This window comes from Echinops telfairi, unplaced genomic scaffold (genome assembly GCF_000313985.2).
Source record: "Echinops telfairi isolate 266 unplaced genomic scaffold, ASM31398v2 ScPeMD7_7469;HRSCAF=8507_1, whole genome shotgun sequence".
Lineage (NCBI taxonomy): Eukaryota > Metazoa > Chordata > Mammalia > Afrosoricida > Tenrecidae > Echinops > Echinops telfairi.
The window spans coordinates 107083499-107097276 of NW_022111373.1; the positions used below are offsets into that span (position 1 = coordinate 107083499).

The window sequence follows — 13778 nt, forward strand, 5'->3', positions numbered from 1 at the left end:
TTTTTTTCTGTGATTTTTTAAAAATCAGGAGCATGTTATGGGGGTGGGGGGGCTTCAAAAAGTTTGTGGAAAACTTTTATTGTCTTTAATTCCATTTTTTAACGCCCCCCCCCTCCCTGTAAGCCTCAAAAGAGATGTAGGAATGCCTGCACTTGCCACAAGGGGTCCATTCAACCCTCCCTGCATTGGATTCCGATGTTGGCTGGTTGTGGATGTCCCCACCCCTCTCCCAGCTCCATTGAGGCTTTAAAATCTGGAGTTCATTTTCATTTAACAAATCATTTAATTCTGGCAAAAATTCTCTAAAATTAGTGGAAACGATCCCTGTGCCTCATAGGAGAAAGCTGGCACTGAAAGACCACATAGCTCACCTCATGTCACAGCTAAAGAGTGATAGGAATAGGATGGGAAGCCAGGTATCTCAGTTCAGAACACCGTATACCTCTAAGATCTCTAAAAAATGATTGAGACTAATCATAAAATCCTCTCCAAAAGCCCCATTTCATTGGGCACCTTCAAATCATATTGGACATCTCCACAGTGTCCTGATTATAACACTTAACAGTTGCTGCCTCTTTCTTTGGGTGTCAAATAAATCCTGTATTGCCTATGCCTGATCTCCCTGAAGTTATTAGGGAGCCTTGTTTATTAATTAAATTAATTCAATCAATGTTTCTTAATCAACAACTATTTCCCAACCACCCTGCTGTGTGCTGGGAATGCCAGAGTGGCAAAACAGACCACGTGCTCCGGGAGGCTCCAGGGGACTCCTTATCCAATTGGGTTCTGCAGACTATTCTATGAGATGTCATACACGTTGTTCCATTTAAGAGGACTCTAAAATAAGGGTTCTTAGGAGTTCAGAAGAGGGTGTATGAAAACCCCATGGATACATTTGTTTCAAGCTTGGAAGTTGTAATCATTTTTTCTAGAGTAAACAATACAAAAGGTTCTATAAGATCCTCAGAAGTATCTGATCTCTAACAAAGTTTAGAGACCCCAGTCAGCTGGGTGGCTGGGGATGGAGACAATTCCTGGTGCAAACATTTTGTCAACATTGGTGTCGATGTGGGAGGAAGGAGAATACGAACTCTTAGCCTCTCCTGAATCCAAGCAAACCTGCTGCATATCCATGGACGTAGGTGGACTGGTAATTGTGAACGAGGCAACCTGAAGCAATTTGAGGATGATAAAACTGATGAGGTGCCTTCGAAGGGATGCCCATATTCTTTGGGAAAACTCCCTAGTGCACACACAGTTCCATTTCTATAAGTCTTTTATATAGCATTAATAGTTTTGTGCTCATGTAGAACCTGTACATAGACCAAGAGGCATCATACAAAAAGAACAGAAAGATACTGTTTGACTTAAAGTCAGGAAATGTATGCTTTAAGATTGTGTACTTACACCATGCTTATTTAATCTGAATGTTAAGCAAATAGTCCTAGAAGCTGGACTATATAAAGAACGTAGCATCAGGAGTGGAGGAAGACTCATTAAGAAACATGACATGCATATCACACAAACTTGCTTGCTGCAAGTGAAGAGGGCTTGGAGCACTTATGGATGAAGATCCAAGACTATAGTCTTCAGTATGAATGTAGATTACATCACAACATAAATAAAACAAAAATCTTCACAACTGTACTAATAAATAATGTTATATTAAGTGGAGAAAAATAGAAGTTGTCAAGGATTTCATTTTACTTTGATCTACAATCTGTTCATTGGAAACAGCAATAAAAAAATCCAACTGTGGTGCATTGGGCAAATCTGCTTGAAAAACAAACAAACAAACAAATAAGCAACAACTTAAGAGTGTCCAACAAGAAGAAAGTAAAGGGAAATAGAGTAGATAACTAGGAAGCAAAGGCATTTATAGAGGTCTAAATCCAGGCATGTTCCTATGTAAATATATTTATATATGATGATGAGAAAATAGATCTATGTGCATATATTTATAGGCTTAGTATTAAGGTAGCAGATGGACATTGGGCCTCTACTCAAGTACTCCCTCAATGCAAGAACACTTTGTTCTATTAACCTGGCATTCCATGATGTTCACCTTCCTGGCATGATGGCTGAAGACAAAGTGGTGCATAAGCAAATATGAAGAAAGCTGATGGTGTCCAGTTATCAAAAGATATAGCATCTGGGGTCTTAAAGGCTTGAAGATAAACAAGCAGCCATCTAGTTCAGAAGCAACAAAGCCCACGTGGAAGAAGCATACCAGCCTGTGTGATCACAAGGTTTTGATAGGATCAGGTATCAGGCATCAAAGAAAAAAAATCATATCATTGTGTATGAGGGGGAGTGCAGAGTAAAGAGACCCAGAGCCCATCTGTAGGCAACTGGACATCCCCTTACAGAAGGGTCTTGGGGAGGAGACAAGCTAGTCAGGGTGCAGTATAATACTGATGAAACATAAAATTTTTCTCTAGTTCTTGAATGCTTCCTCCCCACCACTATCATGACCGCGATTCTACCTTACAAATCTGACTAGAATAGAGGATGTACAGGTAAGAGCTGGAAACACAGGGAATCAAGGACAGATAAACCCCTCAGGGCCAATAATGAGAGTAGCGATACCAGGAGAGGAAGGAGAAGATGTGGGGAAAAGGGGGAACTGATCACTAGGATCTGCATATAACTCCCTCCCTGGGGAATGGACAACAGAAAAGTGGGTGAAGGGAGACATCACACAGTGTAAGACATGACAAAATAATAATAATTTATAAATTATCAGGGGTTAATGAGGGAGGGGAAAAATGAGGAACTGATACCAAGGGCTCAAATAGAAAGCAAATGTTTTGAGAATGATGAGGGCAACAAATGTACAAATGTGCTTGATACAAGGGATGCATGTATGGATTGTAAGAGTTGTACGAGCTCCCAATGAAATGATTTTTTGAAAAGAGCTGTATGAGCCCCCAATGAAATGATTTTTTTTAAAAAAGTGTCCAAGAGTAAGCATGTCTCTTTGAAGACTAACGTTACGCCTGATCCACGCGACGGCATTTTAAGTCTATTGCTATGCCTGAAAAGCTAGAAGGAAGACAGGAGAAGGCTGGATGCCTTTGAAGTACGGTGACGGTGAAGAATGTAAACTTGCCTTGAACTGCCGGAAGAGTGAACATATCTGTGCGGAGAGAAGAATTGCCAGAATGCGCCTTAGAAGCCATGACTGAGAGACTTCATTTCACACGCTTTGCACGGATTACTGGAGGGACCCGTCTCTGGAGAAGACTATCGTGCTTGGTAGTGATCAAGAGGGAAATCTTCAATGGGAAATCTTGATTTAGTGGCTGCAACAACTTAAGGGTGCCAACAGTGGGCTCAAACGTAGTGGTGATTTTGAGGAAGGCCCAGGACTGGGCAGTGTTCTGTTCAGTTGTACATAGGGTCGCTATGAGTTGAAACGAACTTACCAGCGCCTTACAACAGTCTGATAATAGTGAAAAGTCATAGCTTCTTCATGGATAGACAATGCTCACAGTTACTGGAAGCATCTGCATGCCTGTGTCAGGTTGGCATAGCTGAGCTACATCTGCCTGAAGTTGCCCTGCCTACTCTCAGAAACACTCCTCAAGTCGTCTCAATTCTTCTCACATCACTGGCATGGGTCCCCTCGGAATAAAAAAGTCCTCAGGCCTTGTCAGGGCTCCTGTGGACTCCCACGGAGACACAGGGAGAGCGCCAGTGGACGTTCCCGTGTGTCTAAGATGACGAGACAGATTCCGAGGACGAAGAAGGAAACACTATGGATAACAGGATTTTCAAAAAAGTTTCTTCACAATAAACCAGAAAGTAGTGAACTAAAATGTATAGGAACAGAAATGACCCAAGGCCTCCTCACTTTGATAAGGGAAAATAAGCAGAGACGTAAGTGTTCATTTTAAAAAACGACTCCATTTTAATGAAAGGTAAACTATAAAGCCAACCCAGGAGAAAGATGAGGCTTTCTGGTCCTGTAGAGTGACCGTCTCAGAAACCACAGGGGCAGTTCTATCCTGTCCTAGAGGGTCCCTGGGAGTCGGAATCGGCTCAATGGCAATGAGTTTGTTGTTTATAAAACAGATTACATGAACCTAACAATACTTATTCAAGGGCCAGTTTATAAATCAACATCTCTGTGCTTCTAAGAAAGCTGAAAACTGCAGAGCATTTCTGATCCGGGTCTCAACATGATTATTGACTATGTGGGATTTTTTAATCACAAGCAATACTTTCCTCCTCCTTGTTGTCCTGTTTCCTGACATCCAACATCACAGACAGGCTCTCTTTCAAATTGTTTCCCTGCAGAGCATGCATCTTTATCCCTTACATTTTAGAATTTAAGGAAATTTTTCTGTATTCGGCAAACATGGTTAAGACTGAATTCCCAATAGCATCTATACACAATCACAGCTAATTATTATACATTAACTCACAGTGAACTCACTAGATTTCTTATTGGTTTCCTTCTGCTGAGAAACAGACCCCTTGTTTCACACCGTATAAATGGTCCTTGTAATTTCTGATGCATGACAGCAGCTTCCTTGTTTGAATCTCTCTACAGTAACTTCATTGAAGAGCTGCTTCTGTGATGAAATATAATGCAAAGTTGTTTATCTTGGGCTCAGGCCCGAGATGCCTTGAATGGCATAGATTTTATCCATTGGAGGAAAATGTGGGGTTGTTCAATTAAATCATGTGGGAGACTTCAGTGTTTTTGCAAAAGTGGTTGTGAAGGGCTGTTGTGTTTAGTGGAACAGAGTTCATGGGACCATCAGAGTTCTAGTCTCTTTGACAGGATCACCCCTCTGTGGCTATCAGGCGGTCTTGAGCCACCCGTGTGTGCAGAAGGAATCAAGTGGTCAGTCTAACGGTTTCTCAGGAGTCAAAACTCTCCCCCATAACCTTGTCGGGATGAGAGAGGGCCTGATGAGGAGCCCTGAGAGTTTGGTGCAGGTGGGGCTCTCAAGGCAGATGGGGCTCTTTCAATATGCACAGGGCTCTGAAGTAAAATTGAAAATGAAAATAACACTATCATAGTTTCATTTATAAAAAATTTAAAGGATCTTTTTCAAGTAACAGGGATTTCATTTCTTTGTAAAAAAATATGTTTATGGCTCTCCAATGATTTTTTAATTGTTGTGAGGGACAGGATTGACTTTTCTATCTCAAAAGCATGCTGACCTCTGTTGGAGCGGATTACACATTGGGCTGCTAACGGCCTGCCCTGTAGCTCAAAAACACTAGCTGATCCATGGAAGAAAGATGAGGCTTTCTACTCCCATAAAAACTTATAGTCTCAGAAACCCACAGGGGAAATTCCACTATGTCCTATTAGGCTGCTATGTGTTGGAATTGACTTGATGGCGATGAGTGAGTGCCTGATGGGGAGTTAAAACCCAGGATACCTACTATGACAAGAAATTCTTCTAATGACCAGCAACTGCTAATGCTGCTCTATGATCCTGCCTTCCCAAATGAAAATGAAAACCAATTAGAAAATGTGATATGTTATTGCTAGGTGCCATTAAGTCTGTCCCGATCCATAGTGATGCTGTGGTGGTCTTGTCCCACCCTCACAATTATTGTTATGATTGAGCCCATTGGCAGGAGTCCTGGTGGCATAGTAGTTATGTGCTGGGCTGCTGACAATGAGATTAGCTGCTAACAATGAGATTATGTGCTGGGCTGCTGACAATGAGATTAGCTGCTAACAATGAGATTATGTGCTGGGTTGCTAACAATGAGATAGTAGTTATGTGCTGGGCTGCTGGCAATGAGATTAGCAGTTTAAAACCACCAGTTCCTTTGTAGGAGAAAGATGAAGCTTTCTACTACATAAAGAGTTACAGTCTCAAGCCTGGCCTATAGAGTCAGAATTGACTCAGTGGCAGTGAGTCTGGGTTTGGGATTTTGAGCCCCTTGTTGCAGCACTGCATCAATCCATCTAAAAGAGGATCTTCCACTTTTACTCGGACTCTTTATCAAACATGAAGTCCTTCTCTAGGGACTTCTCCCTCCTGGTGTTACGTTCAAAGTACATGAGACGAAGACTCTCCATTCTTGCTTCTAAGGAGCATTCTAGCTGTACCTTCTCCAAGACAGATTTGCTTATTCTTCTGACAGTCTACGGTATTGCCAATATTTTTCACCAATACCGCGGTACAAAGACGTTTCCCTATTCCTTATTCATTGTCCAGAGTTCACATGAAAATGAGGCATATGAAAAGGCTATGGATTATATGAAGCATATTTTGTTCCATAAAGTGACACCCTTGCTCTTCAAGGCTCTTTAAAAAGGTCTTGTGCAGCATAATGGATCAATTCAATATGTTATTTGATTCCTTGACTATTGCTTCCATGAGCATTGATTGGGGATCCAACCCTTGACAACTTCAATCTTTTCTCCATTTACCATCATGTTTTCTATTGGTCCAGCTTTGAGGATTTATGTTTCCTTACATTGAGGTGTAATCCATATTAAAGCCTCTGTAGTCTTAGATCTTCATCAGTAAGTAAGATACGGTAGAGATCTTAGTAAGTGTTAAGAGAATGTCTTGCAAATGGAATGATTTAATTGATTGTTTTGTTGAAAATTAAACTATCATTATTTTGAACCATTGCCTCTTTATATCTACATTTATGGAATTTCTATAACTATATTTATGGAACTTCTACAGTGGAAAAAGCCTTCTCAAGACATTTCCAGACCATTCCTCCTTTTAGGAGCAAAATTCCAGTAGAAAGGATGAGACAAGTACTCAAAAGACAGAATAAACTAAGTGTTAAGAGAGGTAGCTAGCACTTTGGGTCCCTACTTAAATCTTACCTCAGTACAAGAAGGGTTTCTTCTAATAATATGTCAATGTATGATACTCACCTCCCTGACATGATTGCTGAAGATGGGTGCATAAGCAAATGTGGTGAAGAAAGCTAATGGTGCTTGGCTATTAAAAGTGTCTGGGTTCTTAAAGGCTTGTAGTTGAACAAGCAGCCATCTAACAGGAAAGCGACAAAGCCCATACGGAAGAAGCACACCAGCCCAGGTGATTCATGAGGTGTTGACGAGAAGAGGTATTAGCAGTTCAAAAACAAGCAATGAAATCAATGTGAAGGCGTGAGGATTTTGTGGAGACCCAAAACCCACCTGTAAAATTATTGAACAGTCCCACTCAGAAGGGCCACAGGGAAGATGATAAATCCAGGGTGCAGTATAGACTGATGAACCTCATAACTATCTTCTAGTTCTTTAGCTAAGAAAGGTCATGAGAAAGGGGTGGGGGGGGGAGAAATAGGGAGCTGATAGCATTAATGACTGCATACCCCACTTGATGGGCTCAAACAACAGAATTATGTGTGAATAGATATATTGGATTGTGTAAGATATGGCAAAAAACCTATTATAAAATAATAATAAGGATTCCTGGTTGGTGGGAGGCGGGGGGAGGGATAAAAGGGACCTGATATCAAGGAGTTCAAGAAGAAAGAAAATGGTTTGAAAGTGATTGTGGTAGCAATTGTACATTACTGCTTGATGTAACTATGGAATGTTCTCAATAGAATGATTAATAATATTAAAAAAAGAAGAGGTAACCAGCACCATTAAGGCTTAATGGAGACAAGAGGGTATTTAGCTGAGAATCTGGGAAAACTTTGCGAAGGAGGATATATTTAACATGGTAGTAAGGATTCAATTTATCTTGTTGACTGGAACTTGGGGTCAGGGAAGAGAATTATTTTCACTTGATTCTTCTTTTTCTTCTTCTCCCTCTTCCTCCTCCTCTTTCTTGTTTTTCTCCATCTCCCCACCCCACCCCGTATTATTATTATTTTTATTATTAACATATATCATTCCATAGTTCAAACACATTGGACGTAATTGTACAATTGCTGCCACAATCAGTTTCCAAACATTCTTTTTCTATATGGATTCTTTGACATTGTCTCCCCTTCACCACCCTTCCACCTTTGAACTCCCTTCCCCCCAACCCTTATTCTACTTGCTGCCTCTATAGGTTCATCAATCCTGGGTTTCATACATAAAAAACCATATAACACAACTTCAAGAGGGTGACCTCCAATGACATGACACCTCTGAGATACAGCCTAACATGGACAAGCCAAACCAAAGAGCACAGTACAAGCCAAAGATGCAGACTGTCGTACTCTTCCTCCTCCTCTTTCTCTTTGTCTTTCTCCCCTGGCTCCATCTCCCTCTTCCCTTCTGCTCCCTCCTCTTCCTCCTCTTTTCCTTTTCGTCTTCCTGCCCCTTCTCCTCCTTTTTGTTGATGTCTAAGGAACTTCAGGCAGCACTGCATGTCAGGTCAAATGTTAACCATATGGTGCTCGGCTTTAGGATTCAGTCTCTAAGTCCAAAAGGGGAGGCCGCCTGTGAGCATTAGGCTTTTTTGCATTTGTGTGTTCTCTCGGTAATGTTTTCTTCCCTCTTTTGTCAGTCTTCATGTCAAGCGCAGAAGAGTCTGTGTCAGCCCACACGGTCATATGATTAAGCATTGGATGAAAGCACAAGCAGCCAAGAGAAATTCCAAAGGCAACATTTGCCTTAAGAAGAGTCACCACAGCAAGAAGAGCAGGAAACAGGAGAAACACGAAGCACACGGCCATAAGACGCCTTATTAGAGAGCTTACAGATTCGTCTGCAGTGGTGGTTCCTGAAGTAAACTTAGCCCTGGGTGACTATAAACTTTCCATTTGTAATGTTACTTACTGCAATCCAACAGGGCAAAGCAAAAAACTGCTTTCTTTTAAAGGAACTGTGCTGTAGTAGACCCATATAACTATAATAATAGATACAACTTTGAAACAAAATGGATAAAGAATCTTTAGATAGTACTTTAGAAGATAATATACTGATATAATTTCTTCAGCTTTTTATTATGAATGCCCCCCCATGAACTACAGAGAAGTTGAAAAATGGTACGATGAGTACCCATATAACTTCTCTAGATCATTCATTATTAAGACTTTGCCACATTGTTTTTTCAATAATTTGAGAATAGGTTGCAGACTCCATGACACTCCACCTATATGTTCTTTTTAGTTATGCTCTAAGCTGCCATCCCAGAAGAACTAGGGCCTTGCCCTAGATAGTTATATTACCAGTTTTACAAATAAAAACTAACAATTTTATCAAATAAACATGGAAACCATATTAAAATTTCCCCAACTGTTCCCAAAGCATTTTATATTTATTGTTGTTGTTTTTAATCAAGCCAGGAACCAATCAACCTGTATACAGTACTTTGGTTGGATGCATCTTATTCCTCAAAGGACATCACTGTTCTTTAACATTTTGTTGTTGTTTTTCATTCCTAATTTTAAATATTTTAAATGTCGAAATGATACTTGGAGGCTAAATTGGATTAAACAGGCTTTAACATGAAAATTAATTTCATCCTTTAAAAGACTTTTTCTTGTAAATTAGGTGAGAGTTTACAGATTCGATTTTTTTTTTAATTTAACACTTTGTGCACCAGCTTTGCCCAGTGAGGTACATCATTTGATTTTTTTTGATGGCTGCTTCCATGGGTGTTGATTGTGAATCTAAGTAAAGTGAAATTCTTGGCAACTTCAAACTTTTGTCATCCATTTACCATGATGTTACTGATTGGTTCAGTTTTGAAGACGTTTTGTTTTCTTTACATTGAGTTGTAACCCATCTTTGATCTTGAGCCCACCTTTGATCACCCTCAGTAAGCACTTCAAGTCCTCCTCACGTTCAGCAAGCAAGATTGTGTCACCTGTGTATTGCAGGTTGTTATGGGCTTTCTTCCATTCCTGATGCCAAATTCTCCTTCACAGAGTCTAACTTCTCAGATTATCTTCTCAGTACACAGATTGAATAAATACGGTGGAAGGGTACAGCCCTGGCACACACCTGTCCTGATTTTAAACCAGGCAGTGTTCCCTTGCTCTGTTCAAATGACTGCCTCTTGATCAGCTTGCACATGGACACAATTGAGGATTTTGGAATTGCCATTCTTCTCAATGTTATTCACCGTTTGCTATGATTCACACAATCAAATGACTTTGCATAGACAGTTAAATTGAAGTAAACATATTCTTGTATTTAATGGGACATTCTCTGACCCATCTTACATGAATAATGATATCTCTCATTTCGTGACCTCTTCTGAACCCACAGCTTGAATTTCTTGCAGCTCTCTGTTGATGTGCTGCTGCAGCCATTTTTTAATTGTTTTCAACTTCCATCTTATAGTATTGACATTGCTTAATAATTTCTACATTGTTTTGGGTTGCCTTTCTTTAAAATGGGCACAAATATGGATATCTTTTAGTCACTTGACCAGATAGCCTTCTTCCACATTTCTTGAAATAGACTAGTGAATGCTTCCAATACCATGTAGCTTGTGGAAATATTTCCGTTGGTATTCCATCAGTTCCTGAAGCCTTGTTTTTTCCTAATTCCCTAAGTGCAGCTTGGAATTTTTCCTTTAGTACCCTTGGTTCCTCATCATGTGCAATCTTTTGAAATGGTTCATCGTTAACCAGTTCCTTTTGATATAGTGAATCTGTATATTCCGTCTTTTGATGCTTCACGTATAATTCAATATTTTGCCCTTAGAAATCTTCAATATTGAAGCTCGGGGTTTGAATGTTTTTTCGCTTCTTTCAGCTTGAGAAATGCTAAACATATTCTTTCCTTTTGGCTTTCTAACACCAGGATTTGACACATTGTATTATAATACCTTTCATTGTCTTTTCAAGCTGACCTCTGACATTTTCTTTTCAGCATTTTGCCATTTCTTTCATTTGCTTTAGCTATTCTATGTTCAGAGCAAGTTTCAGGGGCTCTTCTGATGTCCACTTTAGTCTTTCTTTTTTCAGTGACCTTTTAGCTTTCTTCATATATGATGTTCGTGGTGCCATCCACAGTTTGTCAGGTCTTCTCTCATTATTGCTCAATGAGTCGAATATATTTGTGATATATTCCCAAATTTCAGATAGGATATACTCAACGTTGTATTTTGGTTCTTGTTAGTGGACATGTTTTAATTTTCTTCAACTTCAACTTACACATGAGCAACTGACTGTTCCACTGTCTGCCCTTGACTTTGTTTTGGTTGCTAATACTGACCTTCTCCATCACCTCTCCCCATAGATGGAGTCAATGTGTTTATTCTACCTGGCCAGGCCCATGTTGTTGAAAAAACTACTTGCAACGAAGAAGTTGTTGGTCTTGCAAAATCCTATCATGTGATCTCCAGTTTCATTTCTATCACCAAGGCCATATTTTCCAACTAAAGGATTTACAATATATTTGAGGAGGACACAGTGACAAAATATATGTAACACAAAATTTTCCATTTTAACTATTTGTATTTAAATTACAGCTCAGTGACATTAATTACATTTATAATATATGCAACATCACACTATTACTTCCACAATTTTGTTACCACTCCATAGAGAAACTCAGTGTCCATTAAACAGTAACTCCTTTCCCTCCTCTGTCCTGTTTCTGATAACCTTTATGTCTATGCATTTGCTTATTCTAGATATTTCATTTAAATGTAATCCTACAATACTTCTCACTTGGTGTTTGAGCTAGTTCACTTAGGATAATGTTTTCAAGTATCATCTACATTGCAATATGTTTCAGAACTGTATTTCTCTTTATGACTGAATAATATTCCACTGTATGTATAGACTATATTTTGTTTATCCATTCGTCTATTGATGGACACTGATTTTTTTCCACCCTTTGGCTAATGTAAGTAGTGCTTCAATAAACATTGATATACAAGCACTTTTTGTGAGTCCCTGCTTTAGAGTTTTCTGGATGCATACTTAGGAGTGTAACTGCTGTTTAACTTTTTTAGAAACTGTCAAACCATATTTTTTAGCTCTTAATGTACCTTAATCATACATTTAAATTTATTCCATTGCTTGGGCTCCTCTTTAGGCCTCCTTTTGTTCATAGAGACTTAGATATGTGTAGCAATAGTGCAATTCTCCTATAAAGCCATCAGCAGGCAGGAACCGAGTGTCTGTTCTCAGCTGTCAGATGGTCTAGGTCTTTCTGTTCTGCAGTTCCCATCAGAGGTGTTGCCAGAGGGCTTGGAGGTGATATTGAGGTGCTAAGTCTAATGTAGGTTAAAATATCACCACACGATTCCAACTGAGCAGGTAGTTTACTTGTTGCCATTAACAATCTTGCAATATGTCCACTTTGTCAATGAGGTAACCTATGATGCTTAGAAGTGAAATGGCTTGCCTAAGGTCACACAGTAAGTAGCAGAGACAAGTCTTGTACCCAGAATGCCTTCATCATCCCAGTTCTTATATTAGCCACAGCAGTGCAGCTCAAGTATGGACATGCAGGAGCAGTAGAAAGAGAGACAATCAGATAAAGAGCTCTATGTTTGACATTTCACAAAGGGTTAGGTGATGCATGTGACATTTTAACTTGGAAGTCTAAAACCAAAACATACTATTGGTATTGTGTGCACCAACACTTTCAGTAACAATCTTCTTTGATTAAAATATGTTCTAATCTGATTTATTGAATTTCACACACTTAGACAATGGATGAAACTGCCCAATATCTTACAGCCTTTGAGTAAAAAAAAAAATCTTCCTCATACAGGTCTTCTTTTCAACTTAAGGACATATTTGACTCCCCCCCAAACAAACAAACAAAAATAACATCCCAGCATTCTTCCACTGAACAAATCTGAAAGGTTTTAAATTAATTAATTAAGACAACCAATATCAATGAAGAGTTAAGATATTTAAATAGCCCAATTAATGACTGTTTTGAGTAAAGATTCCATACAAGAATCCTGATCAAAGTGAGGGACATGCACAACACAATTTAAAATTTTAATAAGTGGAATAAAAATTTTCTGGAGCCATTGAGATTGGATTAATCCCCGAAACCATCATCCATCCTGAAATACTTTTTAGGCTAAAACTAACAATATCCTCAGAAGTCTTCTTTTGTTTTTAAAATTATTTTATTGGGGGCTCATACAATTCTTATACAATCCATACATACATCCATTGTGTCAAGCACATATGTACATTTGTTGCCCTCATCGTTCTCAAACAGAAGTCTTCTTTAAGTTAAATAATTGTCATTGTTGTTAGGTGTTATCAAGTGGTTCTGGCTCAGAGGGGCCTTAGGTATAATAGAACAATACAATGTTTCCTGGTCTCTCACCATCCTCATAAGCATAATGAAAGTCTGCCTTAAGTATTATGTCCTTTTAAAGTTTACGTGGGATCAAATTGACAACAGACACTTGAAAAAACAAACAGGAAATGTAGGTGGTGAGTTAATGTGAATGGAAGAGGGCCAATCAGAACATGAGTGTAAGAATGATTGCACAACTTGATGAATGTATGAAATATTGTTGAAATGTACAGGTAGAAATTATTGAATTGTATGTTCTCAACAAGAATGTATATATTTAACATAACTATAATTAAAAGTGGGAGAAAGACTAAGCTACTACTCTTGTAAACAGGTACAAGCTCAGGAATCCACAGGGGGTCGCTGTGAGTCAGCAAGGACTCCATCGCAGTGAGACTTCATTAAAAATTGAAGACGATCACCTGTTTTTTCTGTTTTACTAGATAAAAGAAGTCAGAGTCTTGACATTGCTTTGAGAATTGAAGGAAACAAGCAAAATGCTTTCTGAGGACTATTTCATTTTAAATTAAATCATTTTAAAATTGTCTGTACTCATGTGGTGAAGAAAGCTGATGGTGCCCGGCTATCAAAAGATATAGCGTCT

The 13778-nt window shown here is 39.1% G+C and overlaps 1 protein-coding gene across 1 annotated transcript; it reads left to right on the top strand.

Annotated features, from left to right (window-relative positions):
• Window positions 1-2511: 2511 nt before the first annotated feature.
• CCL28 (C-C motif chemokine ligand 28) lies at window positions 2512-9030 on the top strand. Its single transcript, XM_045285246.1, has 2 exons — window positions 2512-2519; window positions 8451-9030. The coding sequence occupies exons 1-2, from the start codon at window positions 2512-2514 to the stop codon at window positions 8632-8634; spliced, it is 192 nt and encodes a 63-aa protein (XP_045141181.1). The 3' UTR covers window positions 8635-9030.
• Window positions 9031-13778: the final 4748 nt, after the last annotated feature.